At 35.9% G+C, this 16,346-nt stretch overlaps 1 protein-coding gene and 1 long non-coding RNA gene across 2 annotated transcripts; both read left to right on the top strand.

Moving 5' to 3' along the window:
* Window positions 1–458: 458 nt before the first annotated feature.
* Window positions 459–15,576, top strand: LOC119067336. Its single transcript, XR_005085920.1, has 4 exons — window positions 459–468; window positions 3,491–3,496; window positions 3,542–3,545; window positions 15,449–15,576. It is a non-coding gene; the product is annotated as an uncharacterized LOC119067336 (long non-coding RNA).
* On the top strand, window positions 5,796–6,296 carry LOC119067289 (H/ACA ribonucleoprotein complex subunit 3). Its single transcript, XM_037170178.1, has 3 exons — window positions 5,796–5,955; window positions 6,013–6,055; window positions 6,115–6,296. The coding sequence occupies exons 1-3, from the start codon at window positions 5,902–5,904 to the stop codon at window positions 6,210–6,212; spliced, it is 195 nt and encodes a 64-aa protein (XP_037026073.1). The 5' UTR covers window positions 5,796–5,901; the 3' UTR covers window positions 6,213–6,296.
* Window positions 15,577–16,346: the final 770 nt, after the last annotated feature.

The following is a 16,346-nucleotide window of genomic DNA, read 5'->3' as shown; positions in this document are numbered from 1 at the left end:
CCAATAAAAACGATAAAATTGGCGCCCTGCGTATTTGCAATTCATGGATAATTTCTAATTTTCCTCATCAAGTATACCCAGTTGGCAAGTTGTTTCACTAAAGAATTGTTTTCAAATTGTGTGTTACACATCTTTGACATATATTCTGTTTATTATTACCATGGGTTGTGTGACGGAATCTTTTCTTCTTTTAATATTAATTCTACAAAATGAAATGCCTTTCAGATGAGATATAACCTTCAACTTTACACTGTATGCTGTTATCCCTTTATTGGCATGTATACATGATTAATTTGAAATTCTTTTTAAAAAAGAACGCTGTGCGAATTGGAATAGTTGGAAGATTTTCTTTTATATATTGTGAAAATCGCGGATGCTGATTTCAGGTCCGTTGCGAAAGAACTCAGTCACGGGGTGGGTGGTGATCATATAACATGTATGTAGTAGATAAACGATAAAAGTGTTAAAGTCTGTAAAGCGAGAGCAGCGAGTGCAGTAGTTATGATGTCAGGCTCTTAATTCATCTAGTTTCATTTTTTGCCTGATCAACAAGCAAAAACTCAGGTGATTAATTCCTAAGGGTCGAAAATAACCTACTAGGGAATTGGTTTGGGAAATCAGATCATGTAAAATCGGCTTCGCCTCAGATCAACAAACTTCACACGAAAACTGGACCTTAAACTTCTTTACCCCCCTTGTTATGTATATAACTATTTCATGTGTGTGGTGTGTTTAACTTCCTTTTCTACACACAAAAGACAATGAGAAAATTTCGTTTTGCTGACGTAACGGCTGCTGACAATTCAGACGAGAAAATTTTCACTTTCTCTCCTGAACGGTCACTTTGTTTTTGTTTTCAAACCAAACACCATTCACACACGAAAAGCGTTGTGTTCACTTCGGAGAAAAATAGGAAATTGCAACTCGAACGCCCCTCGCTTCGTTCTTGTTGGAATGGTTCTATTTTTTTTTCACTCAATAAACAAATAACTATTCAGGAACACGATGCATCTTGAGATTGACACACTCCTCCTGCGCCCTCGAGTGACAATTTACTCATATAATGTCTAAAAGAAGCAGATGAAAATACTCAAATGACTACGCGTACTGAACACTACTTTAATTGACGTTGATAATACTTTATTTCTATGGTAGGTGCTTTGTAAAATAATCAATTTGTGCATGACCCAATTGTGCTTTTCGATAAATGCGACCCTGGACATCATTTGATGTGACCAAAAGCTATCTTTAGAAATACTTCTATCAAAAAGAAATTTTCGTCAACCACAGGTGGTAACAGAGGAAATTGAAATTCTTTTCTTGTCGGTTCTTCCCTTTCTTGTTCAAATTGTATAATGATCAATTGACATCAGCATTTCATTTGCATAGATTCATAGTTATTTACGTATATGTTTGAGACGGTTGATTTTGGATAATTTTTCGCTTTTCGGTGGCCAAGGTAAAGCGAGGGTTAGATGCGAAATTGACGCCAATGAACTTTTCTAAACAGATACATATTTCAACTTTACATGCAGATGCAGAGGGACGAAATTTAAAGAAGAATTACTTAAATTTCGTCCCTGAGGAATTTTTGACGGTATCAATACTGGAATTTTTCCGTTAAAGCACACTTACTGCGAGCTTAATCGAAAGCGAGCTCCAGTTTAGAAAACGGAATTTATTGAAGCGAAAGAGGGGTTTCTTAATCATCTGGAAACTAAATCCATTCGCACAATATGAAAGGTTGTAAGAGTCTTTCTCTAAATTACTAAAATCATGCGGAATGTTCGCAGCTTCTATCAAACGTCCATCCATACATCGACTCTGTTTCTTCATTTTGTTCTATTGATAAAATTATTTCCGACAAAATCTTTTACTTCAACATCCAATTTACATTATAAGTAAAGTCACTAATTATTGTTACCAAAAAAAATAAAAAATAAATCTTTTTCCATGTCAGTAGGATAAAAACTTTTCCGCTCAGCATCCCAGGAAACCTCCCATTATTATTCAATTATTTCTTAAAACCATTTAGGAACAACATTTATATTCACCTTTCAATCAAGTTTAAGTGACGCTACTACAATATAATATAGCGATAATCATGACAATCAATTGCTTGAAATGCTGTGCATCACTTCGGCTCAATTTGCATTTATTAATACAATGTTGAAGCGATGTGGTATGGTAAATGGTGTAACATTACATAAACGGTTAGGTACTTTCCCATTTAATTATAAACGTTGCATGTCACGTATACGCGTAACATGTATAGAATTCTACTTCTTTTTTTCGAAGAATTCCGTGCCACAATGTCTGATATGTTCATATTTTCTTGTCGTGTGTTCATATTCGTACTAAACAGAATTAATTGCACGTCATTGTTGCAATATACCATGTATGGATATTGTGGATGCAAATACAAAAAAAAAAGAAATATTTGGAACAGAACCTAAGAAACATGTTCATGCATTGATGGGATGGATGCGTTGGGTTACTATTCAATAAGATTTTTTTTTTAAATGTTCCAAGAAAAGATCTTGCGGCAATTTGTTTTAATAATCAATCAATCAAGAGAATTAACTTTAATTGCTCACACCAACACATTTGTTGCACATATACGTTCCTTGAATTGATATGCACATTTTCAATAGATAAATTGAACATTTATTTTGTCATCAATCAAGTGATTTTCTTGCGCACGATAAGGTTTCCCTTCCAGGAATAGCCACATCGTGTGCGTACATAAGTATAACTGCTAACCATATAACACTTATTATACCACACACTGCACTGTATAATTGATCAATTCGTTGAAGCTGTGTGTGGTACAAAGAAACTAAATGAATAAGCGATGCCATCAATTGGTTTTCAATCGAAAAAGAAGATCAAGAATGTTAACCCATAATCACTGAACGGCGTACGTATTGGTACAGAAAATCCGTACTAAATTTCTTTTAAATCAACCAATAGCCATATAATTCGGAATCACAGAACATTCACTGAATTCATACGAGGAGATGTTTCGAATTTCATTCATAATGCTTATTTTCTCTGGATTAAACCGCTTCTTCGTTGCCGCCTCATGAATTTTTTCTGAGGAATTCCGGTTATAACAAGAATGTAAAATTCATTTTTAACACCAACAACACATAGTTGCCCTACCCGATGAATTGATAGTTGAGAAATCGACTATCCTGAAACAAACATTAAATTTTCGACCAATTAGCACTTTACTCGAACATCCATTTTTATATGAAATATACCAAACCAATGCCTGGTGTGACATACATCGATTATGTCGGAAATATTAGTATTACTTAACAACTTAAGAGTTTAAGAGTGGCTATTACCGTACAATGGGATCACATAAAAGAGAATTAAAGTATGAGAAAAGGTGTTCATTTATATGGCATTAGCCTTGCTATGACTTTGAATAAAACGTTGTGTAACAATGTTTCAAGATTGTGGTTTAATATGCTTAGCATAGAAGAAAGTTATATTAGCGAATTTGTCCGTTATGAAGATAATCTTTAGAAAGAATTGTCGGCATAGGTTAGTATCAGCTTATTCAATGGCGTTTGGCTCCAGTTTTAGTTTTTATGCTAGGTTTTTTGTGTATGTAATGATACTTTCTTTCATTTTATGTATTAATTTAAGGATCTTATTTGGTAAATTTGAAGTTACAAAACAAACAAAAGTTCCGTACAGAATTACGTGCTCGAGAAATGCTGAAACATTACCAGATCATATTGTGCACAGTTTAATTAAAATTGGTCACTATTCACACTGCAAGTGTCGCTCTTGGACTATTCGCACTCGAATTAATTTAGAGTGCGACACTCGCTTTACGTTAATTTTTAATACTCAATTTACGCAGTGTGTAAGTCGAGACTTTACATTGAATTATGAGGGGTAAACCATTGTGGTTCGTAAAGTTCGTAAATATGGCAATTTCGTGAACTTTTGATATTACTACCATATATTTTATGCCAAAGTCTCACGATATCGTGATCCCGAACTTTGCTAAAAGTAATGGTTTACCCCACTGAATGCCACTTGTGGATCGAAATTCAATACTATTTGATTGTATCGGTTATTTGTTTGCGTCTCAGATTTAGTACCTATAACGTCTCTATGTATTACAGTGTTAAGTTTTCATTCCACTCAACAAAAGTACTCCGTTAGAGAGCAAGCTGTCAAATAAACAAAGCAAGAATAGGACTGTTCGCAGCACTGCTACAAATAGAAAGGCCAGCGCCGGGTTTTTTTACGTTACGATTTAGCAACGGACTAAATGCAATAGTAGAACTCACCCACAGTGCGAGGCTATTAGACTAAAAACTTCGAAAAGATTCTTGAAAAGATTTGAAAAGAACAAACTAAAAAGCTGAAATGCCTACCAAGAGGTATTGAAAGTGGCTGAAATGCCTATAAATTTAAGAAGCTGAAATGCCTATAAACGTAAGCAACTTTAGCTGCAATGCTACGAATATGCTCTTAAGAAATCACAGTCAAAATGTTTACAAAAAAAATGAAACAGGCAAACAAGAATTCACAGGTAAAATGTCTACAAATTTAAAGGTAACATGTTTACAAATTCAAAGGAAAACGTCTACAAGTTCGAAGAATGCAAATTTTAAGGCGAATGTTTACAAATTCAAAGGAAAAATATCTACAAATTCAAGAACCAACAGAGCAAGAAAGCTCTTCCCTTACCCACATGGATCACGTGAAGTGAAAACAAAGACGCAAAGACGCTGTTTCGACCTCGGGACTCAGAGGCGGTCTGAGGCTAGCGTGATCCAGGCATCATCAGTGCTGTGGTTTGTTCCAAGGCCATATGAATTGTCAAATTTCATCCACAGAATCCTAACCTCAATAATATTTCTGTGTAAATCGCGTAGGCGACGTTGCTCGATTTGTATGAAATAACACGTAAGCGACGTCGCTGTGGATTAAATTATCGTTGTTCGGGTTGTCAAAGTTCGTGTTTACAATTACTTGGAACAAACCTATTGAAAAAAAAAATCAATTTTGTCTCTCACACGGAGTAAAACGGATTCAAACGCCCTCATTTTCGTATTATTTTAACATAAATTACATAGCTTTTTTCAGTGTTGTCATCAAAGATTAAGTTTAAATAACTTGAGAAATACGCTAAACATACTCGTTACATATAGGTTTGCTCCAAGGCCATACGAACTGTCAAATTTCATCCACAGGCACAAAACCACATCAATAATTATATGGAAGTCGATCGCTAAGTTTGTTCCAAATAACTATTAACACGAATTTTCACTGGCCGAAGGAACACGATTTCATCCATAGAGATCTGTTTTCATATAAATATTGATGAGGTTATGTTTCTATGGACCAAATTGGACAGTAACTTGACAATTCGTATGGCCTTGTAACAGACCTATTGTGTGAAAAGTCAACTAAAATTTTTTTTTGTCAAGTTGAAATCGTAATAACCTGGTTTAGACAGAGAAATTTATATGTCAAAAACTAAAAAACTCCAACGACAACGTATTTCACAATATATTATCTCCTAATCTATGCGTTCGATTGTATCGTTCCTTTTTACGATCCTCGATGTTGAATTCTTCATTTTTTTCAGTGTTTTCTAGAGAGTTTACCCTAAAACAATCTGCCGCACAAAACTGCTCCCTCATGCAGTGATAAAGTTTTTTTTCTTTCTTTTTATGTCATTTCTCTGGTCTTCATCTTTCAAAAAAGTGTCAATTGGCTGGGTAATCCCGGCGGCTCTGTTCCAGTGACATTTAATGACATTCGATTTTTTGGGTTATGTAAATGACATTCATTGCGTTGTTTTTGCACGTTCTACACGCGTTTTTATTCTCAATCACAATTTAAGTTAATTTAACCAACAGCAACATGTATTTGATGTACGAATTGAACGCAAATGGTGATCGAATTTACACATTGAAGGTAACTGGTTCAAAATAGCCACAGAAATTCAGGATATTTACTCATTTTCTTCACCAGAAAAGCGGAACAGATGGTAGACCAACAGTTTCGGCACATCCAGGTAAGACGACTGTTTACTTGTCCAGTCAAACTCATAGCCAATATTCAAATTTTCTGCAGCCCGTTTTTCGCCCGAAGACAAATATTCTCGACAACGATTGATCATCAAAAAGCGATTCGGTTTGCTCCTAACACAACAGCCGGAACCGGTTTATTGAAGCTCCACTTTTTATGGAAAATAAGTTACAATGCATTGATCATCAATTCAAACTAAACCGCAAATAAATCAGTTGGTCGATCAAGAAGGATTTTGTTTTGAAATTGTGACAATGACGAATATGGTTCTCTGGATAGGTCGAGGCTAAGCTCATCTCTGTCATTGTTAAGACTTCACTCGTTTAACAGAAGTTTTTGCTGTGTATAGGGGAGCACAGATCGGAGGAGAGGAGAGAAGTGTTCGTTGCTTATTTTTCACCGGATTAGAGTAGCACTATCCTCCAAATCTTCCAATCCACACGTAGGTATGAGTGAAGTGACCCTCTTTACCGTTCTTTTGTAGACAACACGTGGAAGAGATGAAAGTTGCAGAGCGTTAACCACTCAAAGAGTTGTGTTTATCTGCAACTGAAATCTGAAGTCCACATGCAGACGGTATGGTTCTTCATACAATTGAAACTAACGGTTTAGTTCTTGAAAAAGGCCAGTACGTCCGAAATAAACGATAAATTCTGGTTGGTATAGTACTGATTAGGCTGGATCGATGTTGCCAGCTTGCCAAGACTACTCTAACTGTACCCTTACTTTTTTGAATCCGGCTACTCTTCAGTACTGCAAAGTTGCTGGACCAAAATTTCGATGTAAAATAGAGTACTTTCTCCACCTGACCACTATCATCACTCATGCTTGAAGTGCGTTTGAGTAAATCATGTTATCGTGTTAATAAAGAGCATAAAAGGCATCTTCTAAGAACCATTTCCAGATAGGTGAACTGATACCACCCATTTTCGAACTTGACCTGATCATTTAATTACTTCATCGAATAAAAATTTTGAAAATCAGTTGAAATAGTTATACTCAAGTAATCGTGTTAACACAGAACAGAAGAGTGTTACTGTTCGATATTTTAGAATCGGTTGGCCCAGCTACACTACTACTGCGATGGTATGGCTACAGCGATAAACCGTAATTCCAACTGGCTACAGTTAGGATCATACCACCGCCTACATTTGAAAAAAAACACTTCTATTAGGGCATGTTGCCCGTTCAACGTTCATGTTTATTCTGAATTTCATTCATACAAGAACCTTTATTTATACTTAATTCTTGGTTCACTTTGACCAATTTCATTCCAAGAGGTGACTTGATTCATTTAATCCTTGAACAGTGGAAGCACTTGTGGAATACAGAACATCCGTGGTTTCGAACGAAGAGAGGAACCACACATCAATTCCACGGTTATTGTTTCTCCTCCCATCATGTTCTTTCAATTGTCGCCGATGCTGGATGCAATTCCCCAATTATCCATCGACTTCTTTCAGTAACTGCCAATGCCAGATTTCTTGAATCCCGATTAACCATTTACTTTTCAAAGGATGAACAGATTCTTTACCAATTGACCATTCTCTTTCTCTCGGTTCAGGTGCTCCTCAATTGTTTACCAAACGATCGTCTGTTTGTATCAACTTCACAATGGACCCAACCTTCTTAACAGAATGACCAATTGTTTAGATTTGAACAATATGCTTTTCCGTAATCCAACTGAAGCGGTCCTGACACGATCGTCATGTTCTAAATTTTAGAAATCGGTCGGCCAGCTACACTTCTACTGCGATGGTATGGCTACGGCAATAAACCGTAATTCCAGCTGGCTACAGTTAGGATCATACCACCGCCTGCATTTGAGAAAAACACTTCTATTAGGGCATGTCGCCCGTTCAACGTTCATGTTTATTCTGAATTTCATTCATACAAGAACCTTCATTTATACTTAATTCTTGGTTCACTTTGACCAATTTCATTCCAAGAGGTGACTTGATTCATTTAATCCTTGAACAGTGGAATACAGAACAGTTACACTTAACGTTTTTAATCATATCGTGTTATGTATGGTGTATTTTCTGTTGTAAGACCCATGACTTACAGTCAAGTGAATTACTATTCTGTTTTAAATGAAAGTCTAAATCGATAAAAAATTACTTCCCAAAACTCACTGCACAAAAAGTTGTGGTCACTTCGGAATTTGATATTTATTTAATTGCCCAATTTGAAGTTAATCGCAGTCCATATATGCAAAGTCGATCGCATCACTAATGACTAGCACTGGCATGCCCTTTCCTGGTAAAGCAATGTAAATGCACTTGTCTTCGCTTTTCTTCTATAAAATGTGCATTTACATTGCTCAATCAAGTAACATGAAGTACGTCTGTGTTTCCCAATTTTTATTTCGATTGGTGGAAATACAGCTACCTTCAATCCGAGCTACAACCTCTCCACTAGTTAAAATAAAGATCTGGAAACACATACGTAATCTACTATTTCCATAAAATATGACAGGTCGACGGTACGTGCATCTAGTAAATATTTCGCAGAATTTATTCGTTCACTGTGTCACACTAAATTAACTTGTTCATTGTGTTTCTGATTGTTAAGAAATCTAAGTCAGTATATTGATTTACGCTATGAAATTAATCGACAATAAGTTTGTTTTAGTTTTACTGCTACCCACACTCATTTTTGATCAAATATTATCTGAACAGGTCCGTAATATGCCTTGTCATGTAGCACCTTAGTTCTTCAAGCATTGATTTTAATTTTATTTTGTTTGGAGGCTTTTGTGATGCGAGATATTTGCAGCATCAACAAAGTGCTACAGTTTTGTGAATTGCTTCCCTAGTAGAACTTCTCCTGCAGAATTTCACCTATTTCTCTCTTTTTAAATCCAATCCAATGCATACATAAGACACGGATGAAACCATGGCAACGTGTCGTATGCACACATTGGATTGGATCTAAAATAGAGGGAGAAATAGGTGAAATCTTCCGGAGCAGTTCTACTAGGGTCGGAAAGAAATCTTCCATACTTTCTCCAGCTACACATAGCGACCCAATATTCTAATTTTTCTTTGGTTATACCTTGACGGGAGAACAAAATGATAATTTGAATAAGGTCTCTTTCGCGTCACTCGGTGTAGTTACAGTCCGGAAATAGATGAACCGATCGAATCTCATCGCAACCGTTATTTCTAACAAACTATGGATCATCTTCAAGGTCGTTGAGAGAAGTGCTGTCTACGTTAAGAAATGTCATGCGCGATAAAAAAATTTAACGAAACTTAAGTGAGGTTACTTCTGAAAGTACCGTATCTTGAAGATGATCTATACTGCAGCTTTTCCAAAGTAAATATAGTGTGGAGGAACGCCACCGCACATTTGATTCGGTTATATGTGGCAGAACCTCTACCAATACCCTCTCTAGCAAACAAACCAGGAAAATTAAGGTGGTACAGTGTATGATGTCACTAAATAAATAAATGCAGCGATGCAACGCACTTCAAGCAAAAGTAGTACTCTAAATAGGGTACTGAAACTTGACAGTGTTCCATACAAAATTTACACTGTAAAAAGAGTGGGGATAAAATTTAATACAAAATAGTACTCTATTTGGCAGCTGTCATTAATAGCACTTTTGCGTGAAGTGCGTTGAGCGATGTCATTTTTTGTGAGTTGCTCCGTCATTTTGGTGTGCAAAAGTCAAATACAAATTAAAATATGTGGTTTTCAACTCCATTACAAATACCGACGATGCCATCAACTGATTGGAAAATTTAACTGTTGAAATATGATCCCCTGTGATATTTGCTAGTCAGTGTCAAATTTGTCAAAATAAGTTCGTTTGGTTGCTAGAGAGGGTATAGATCATTGTCAATGTCGTTTGAGACGTCAAATAAGCTGTCATTTTCACAAAGCCAACCACAATATTAAAAAAATTTATATGAAGCTGTCATTGTTTGAGGTTAGCTTTGTGAAATTGACAACTTATTTGACACTATTTTAGAGAGAAGTACCGCTATTTGACACTGATCTATTGCCTCCACACTATATCTACCTTGAGGTACAAAGTTAATTCCTAAGCATTCGACTGATTTTTCGTTATTTGTATTTTTAGAATTTGCAAGGAATTTGGGAAAGGTGTGATGGATTTTGCAATAAGAAGTTTTGCAATATCAATGTAACCTGTCGCCCGTTAAATCGAACATCGAAATGGATAATATTTGATATTAATTTCCATAAAGGAGTCATCCTTACAGCTCCGATAATTGTAATTTTCACAAGTTTTTTTTATTTATTTCTGAGTTTGCTAGTTTAACATGTCTAGAGCTAATTACAGATCGAAATTGTTGCATACAAAAAGTTTATGACGCAATACCGTCCATTTATGTTGAAATTGAAAGCCGAATATTGCCACGAAGTAGCCGAAAGAACTCATCCTTACTTCAAATTGTTCCACTCAAATGATATAAAAAATGCAGGGACAATATTAGACCCGTGCCCATTAACAGTAAGGAACTTTAAAATTTGTATTTGATGAAAAACAAATTGAAAAACAAAATTGGCAGGGTAATAGACATATAAAATCACAAGCTTCGTCCACCAGAATGGAGATACTTGTGCCGACTGGCGAGTGGAAAGTCCAATATACTTTATCGAAGTATTTTAACGACACAAAATCACACATTCTGACGGCTGACTTCTATTATACCATGAAGGCAACAACGGCTGAAGAATTTTAATTGTTTGTTCTGGATTCTAACCTCTATTTATCTTAACCGAATAAATTTACTAAATATTCTATCTATCTAACATGTCATGTTTGATGCCTGATGTCTGTCATACATGTTTTGACATGAGCCTTTCAGGTTATCTCAAATATTTTCATGAACATTTTTGGTTGTCTGAAACCCTGACTAACAGGGTCGGACTGGCTACCGAAAGGCGCTCCTGTGAAAAGGAGCTTAAAGAGAATGAAAGACGCAAAAAAAATCTTTATTGAAAGTCGACAATATAGCTAATAAAATTACTAAAGGTGCACTTGTGATTTTCCAAGTCGTCTCATATTGCCAGTCCGTTCCTGCTGACTAATTTTCGTGAAATCAGGCTCGGTTTAGATTACGTTTTTCCCCCAAAAAGATCTACTATCCCACCTGTCTAACTTGATCTGAATTTTCAGATAGCTGGCACAGATTTATTCCGAGCTTTACAATTGAAACGTCTATGCTAGGGGTTGCTGACTCTGATTAACCACTGGTTAATCAATTGTTAATCATGGTTAATCAGTACTCTTCGGAACTAAACAAATAACCTCGGATAAGTGCTAATTTGAGAGATTACGCCAAAACACGCTGAACTTGATGCGCAGTAGGTTCAAAAACGTTTGAATGGACTAGAAGGGTACTATCAGTTTAATTATTTATATGTTGGTAAGAATAATTGGCACAAATACTGTCCGTTGCATCATGATAGGCCTGCTTAGCTCTTAGTACATGTAGCAGGAGACCAATTCGTATTTCAAAACCATAGTCTCACGATTATCACGGTGAGCTTGAAAGAACTTTAACACGTTGCCGGTTATTGTGACTTGTCAACTTTAGTCACGCCGGAAAGTGCTAAGGGGGTTGAGGAATACCTCAAAATATATTTCTAAAAATCAAAAATTTGACATTGACGCAATCAACGGCCGTAAAAGTTACTTTTTCGGACGCGGCCATCTTGGTGTGAGCAGTACCGAAAAAACGCACATTTCATCATTAGTGAGTGAGGAAAAGCGTCGAATTATGATCGACAGGCGGAAAAATATTTTTTTTCGACGTATCTTGTTTTTCTTTCAAATTAGGGCATTACAGTTGTGTTCAAAAACATTTTGGTGTCTGGGGTTCGATATCTGGTCAATGCAAGATTTTTATTTATAAAAATTTGGCCTTCGTTGAAGGTAATAGGTTCTTTAGAGTGCGAAAAAAAGTTCATATTGCACTGCGTGCGAAAAAGAAAGTTCATATTGCACTGTGTCCGGGAATACAGTGAAATAAATACCTTCAAAACGACATTAAATGGATGCATGGAAAGGTGATTATTATGGACCGGTATTGCGAAAAATCCAATATTGTTGAATGATAAGAAAATATTTTTGTTCGTCAAATGAATGAACTCCAAGTGCTCTTTCATTCTAACGAAGCGATAGTAATTTTTAATTGACGCATCGTGCAACCATTAATTTTTCAAATTTATTAATTTTTCTCTTCGCGCTCCGTGTAATCATATAATAATGAATCGTATGTCCATTTAATGTGATAACATTTTCAAAACAAGACAATCATTAAATGGTGCTGTAGTGTTAACAACATACAGTGGATGCAACAATTACGACACAAAATAATATTAAAAGTAACCAATGCATCGGATGCCATATAAAGAATCAATTTATTTGTTGAACTAAGTACACCGCTTAATTATATAAAAAAAAGAATCAACTCAAGTACACACAGTGCAGCAGCGAACAGAGTCAACAGAAGATGTCCCGGTATATGGAAGAATTCAACAGATTTTTCGAGTAGATATTTGTGGCGAGAGAGAAAATGAAAATAATCAAAAATTGCGGAAGGTGCGGGAATGCAGACGAGGTGCGGGAATGCAGAAGAGGTGCGGGAATGCAGAAAAAAAATTGATTCAATGTCTTAATCAAATTTAATTTTAGACAGTTCGTCAAACTTATATTTCTCATGAAACAATGGCCAACTCTCCAAACTCATTTGTTTAACATTAATCACCGCATGCAACTGCATTGGGTGTTTGGAAAGCACGAACAGATCTTCCTAATTTGTGAAATTTCTCAATTTATGCCTGGACACAATGCGATTCTAACTTAGATTATTCTTATAGGATGAGAATCTATGTTTCCAAATGAGTACACTATGACTTCTAAGAAATTTTAGAAGAACGTTAAATGTAACCATCATTGTTTGTAGGCAATATAAGATAAGAAATTCTTAAGAAATTTTTGTTAAAAAAAATTTCAAATGCATTTTTCTAACAATCAAACCATCGTGTGCTGAAAAAATCAGCATTATAACACCTGTAACCATTATGCTTTGTGCCAACCGAGAATTGAAAAAGACAAATGCACAAAAAATCATAATTTTCACATTGCTTTGCATTTCCTAAAACGAATGTTGTAAAAACTCATACAATTTCCGACACTGCTTTGAATGCAGAAATAACCAATACGAACTGGTTTGAAAACTATGGACATTTCAATCTTGTGATAGATAAAGAAATCCGTCGTATATCGGATTTCACTTCGTTCGGGCTACATCTCGCGAAATTGCCTAAAATATACCGTCCACAACAGATACGTAAATAACTAATAACTGTACGTAATGATTGAAGGTTCTGTAAATGTATTAAGTGCATGCAAGCTCCCTTTTTTGTACAAAAGTGAAAGAGAAGAACATCTATCCCAATTTTTTTTTTGTACCAAAGTGAAAGAGTCCTTTCATCGTTCCACATTCGCAAAACTTACTTCGCATCTACTCTGATCAAAGTTCACAACAGAGGAAATCAAACGGAATGATAGACAGCTCAAACGAGTGGGACGTTTGCGGGGCGCGCATGAGTCGCACTTTATTTATGATTTATAAGAAACTTGAGAACTCAAATAGGAGTACAAAATCATTCAGTCTTACGTTCGATGATTTAAATCCAACGAATTTTTTTTGTCCAATTTTGTTGCCATTCACGCCGTAAGTATGCCTTAAATTTGAATTTTAAGTGAACTATTCAATGAAAAAGCGATGACTAGTAGGTTAAACTGGTTAATGTACGTGTATAAACCAAAACAAAGAGTTCAGTTGATGCAAAAATTTGTGTAATTATTACGTAAAACGAAGATGCGTTTTTTCAGTTGCTAACATCTAAAACAAAATTTCCTTCAATTTTTACCGGCCGATTTTACACCTCTTCTGGGATTGTAACATTGAATTTTTTCTCATAGTATTCCTTGTATGGAGATAGCACAGTCTGTGTCCCGGTTTCACTATGAACAATTATGTTTGTTATATTGTTCCTTAGTGGGAAGCAAAAATCTTCTTCGTTGATTAGTGGCGTATTTTCGGGCAATCCATAATCAGCTAACGTTTTCTGATCGCGACATGCCGTGACAAATCTGTTTTCAGCTTCGCCGGCGCTACTGAAAAAGTTTTTGATGTTGTAAGATTTTTGGCCACCCAAATAACATCCGTTGTTTCCCGATTGATTCCAGATAAAAGTCACAAAGGCATCATCACAACCATAGAATCTCCAAATAGCACACGGCAGATTAAGGGGATATTCAAAGCTAGCTATGCTTCGGAAATCCTTTGGCATACAGGCATTGCAGATTGGAGACGTCCCGGAAATAGCGTAGTAATCAACTCGATAGTTATAGCAGATATCACCCGATCTGCCACATCCTTCTGTTGGATCGCTGAGACAGCCAGTCATTCCATACAGAGTCGTAAAACCTTTAATGTCTACGTTGCCGGCGTGCACGGCCACACAGAAAGAGCAGAGCACAACAGCTAACAACCGTAAATGTAGGAAAGTCATTCTAATAAAATACAACTCGATGTTTTAGTCACCTGCAATGATGAAAATTTCTTTTTTTTGATACCAACATTGAAAAATGATACTTTCGCCCCGCATATGAGGGGAGAAAGTAAAAAAATGCATCCCACGGGGAGAAAGTACTTAACGAAGAGCGAACGCAACTGAACGAACAGCGAAAGTGACTGACGTCACAGAAAATGAGAGAAATGAGTCGAGTTGTCAACAAAATCCGCTCATATTATGCAGAATACTTTGATCAAAATTGTAAAACACTGTGCGCCAGTGTTCTTATTGAAATTAGCATACAAAGTTGATACTTTTTGTTACTGAATGATTTGTTAGTTATATCTTAATTTTTGTGTGTGTTATTGTTGTGATGGCTAAATTATTAAATTTTTCATATACCAGGGGGCTAAATGCCTTTTTATTTCAACATTTTGTTGCGATGTTTGCGATACGTATCAATTTTCAATGTTGGTATCAAAAAAAATAGTATGAACGACTCGGGGCAAAAGTAAAAAAATTCAACCTGTGCGATTGAGGCCCTTGCCTTCGGCGCGGGCATCAACTCTCGCACACGGTTGAATTTTTTTACTTTCGCCCCTTGTCATTACTAGTTATCAATTTAGAAAATCTCCTGAAAACAAATGACAATTCGCAGTTTTCTCCACTTTTTGGATATTTTTTGCCGAATCGAATATTCAGAGTTTAGAATTAGATGGGAGATACTAGACTAGAAGACTGGACCAGAAAATTTGGGTTGTCGAATGTGACCACACGTGCTTAATAGATTAGCATGGCTGTGAAAGGTTTTAAGTGTTGATCTTGTTAAATTGTCCGTCTTATTTTGATTTCCGAACGGTTATTAGCTTGAAACTTGGACGTATGAGAGTAAAAGTTAACGGCAGCCACTGTAAGTTTTCTTTTAAATTTATTCACTAAATAGCTAAATATCGTCTAACACAAAACACAACTGACCGAGGATAAATGTTGATCTTATAGTCGACCGAAAGGGGTACGTGTGGGTGGATGGATGCTTCACTTGTTAATACTTTAAAAAACTACTTACCAAATCTCAAAATTGACTTTTTTCCTGTGCAAACTTACTGAATGAGAGAATAAGAATATAACAGTGTGAGTCTTCAAAACTTCACTGAACTCTTCTCATTACTCGGTTTTATATACCACTGGATGTTCTGCCGATAACCTCCTGTGGCAAAAAAACATCAATTTTTGGAATATTTCCAAATTATTTTTTAATTTATCTTGGAGGCTCTACTGATAACCCAGAAACAAGAAAATCAGAGCGATTTCTAAGCAACATTTTGCTAATTTATTTTTGGCAGACACTATTCGCACAATGCGATAGTCGCTTTATAATAATTTGTCTGTTCGCACAATGTGTCACTGTGTGACACACCTTCCTTATTATGAAATGGTGACTTGTAACCAATTTTTAGCCCAGTACGAAGATTAATATGCCGTTTGTAACATGTTGAATTAGATGCAGATGGTTAAGGCATTTTCTTATGTCTTATGAATCTGCAATAAAAAACATAGCTAACGCCGACCCGTACGAAACACCCATTCGTTTCAAAAGCCTCTAATGTGAAACTCATCATCTCTCCCACTTCATTCTCTTCTCTGATGAAAAGCCATGAACCCTAAAACCACTTACATTAGCCACTCTTTGCCTTGTTATCATGCATGAAGAA

This window comes from Bradysia coprophila, chromosome II, assembly GCF_014529535.1.
Source record: "Bradysia coprophila strain Holo2 chromosome II, BU_Bcop_v1, whole genome shotgun sequence".
NCBI classification, from domain to species: domain Eukaryota; kingdom Metazoa; phylum Arthropoda; class Insecta; order Diptera; family Sciaridae; genus Bradysia; species Bradysia coprophila.
The sequence above is the reverse complement of the archived record's forward strand: the minus strand, read 5'-3'. Positions and strand labels throughout refer to the sequence as shown.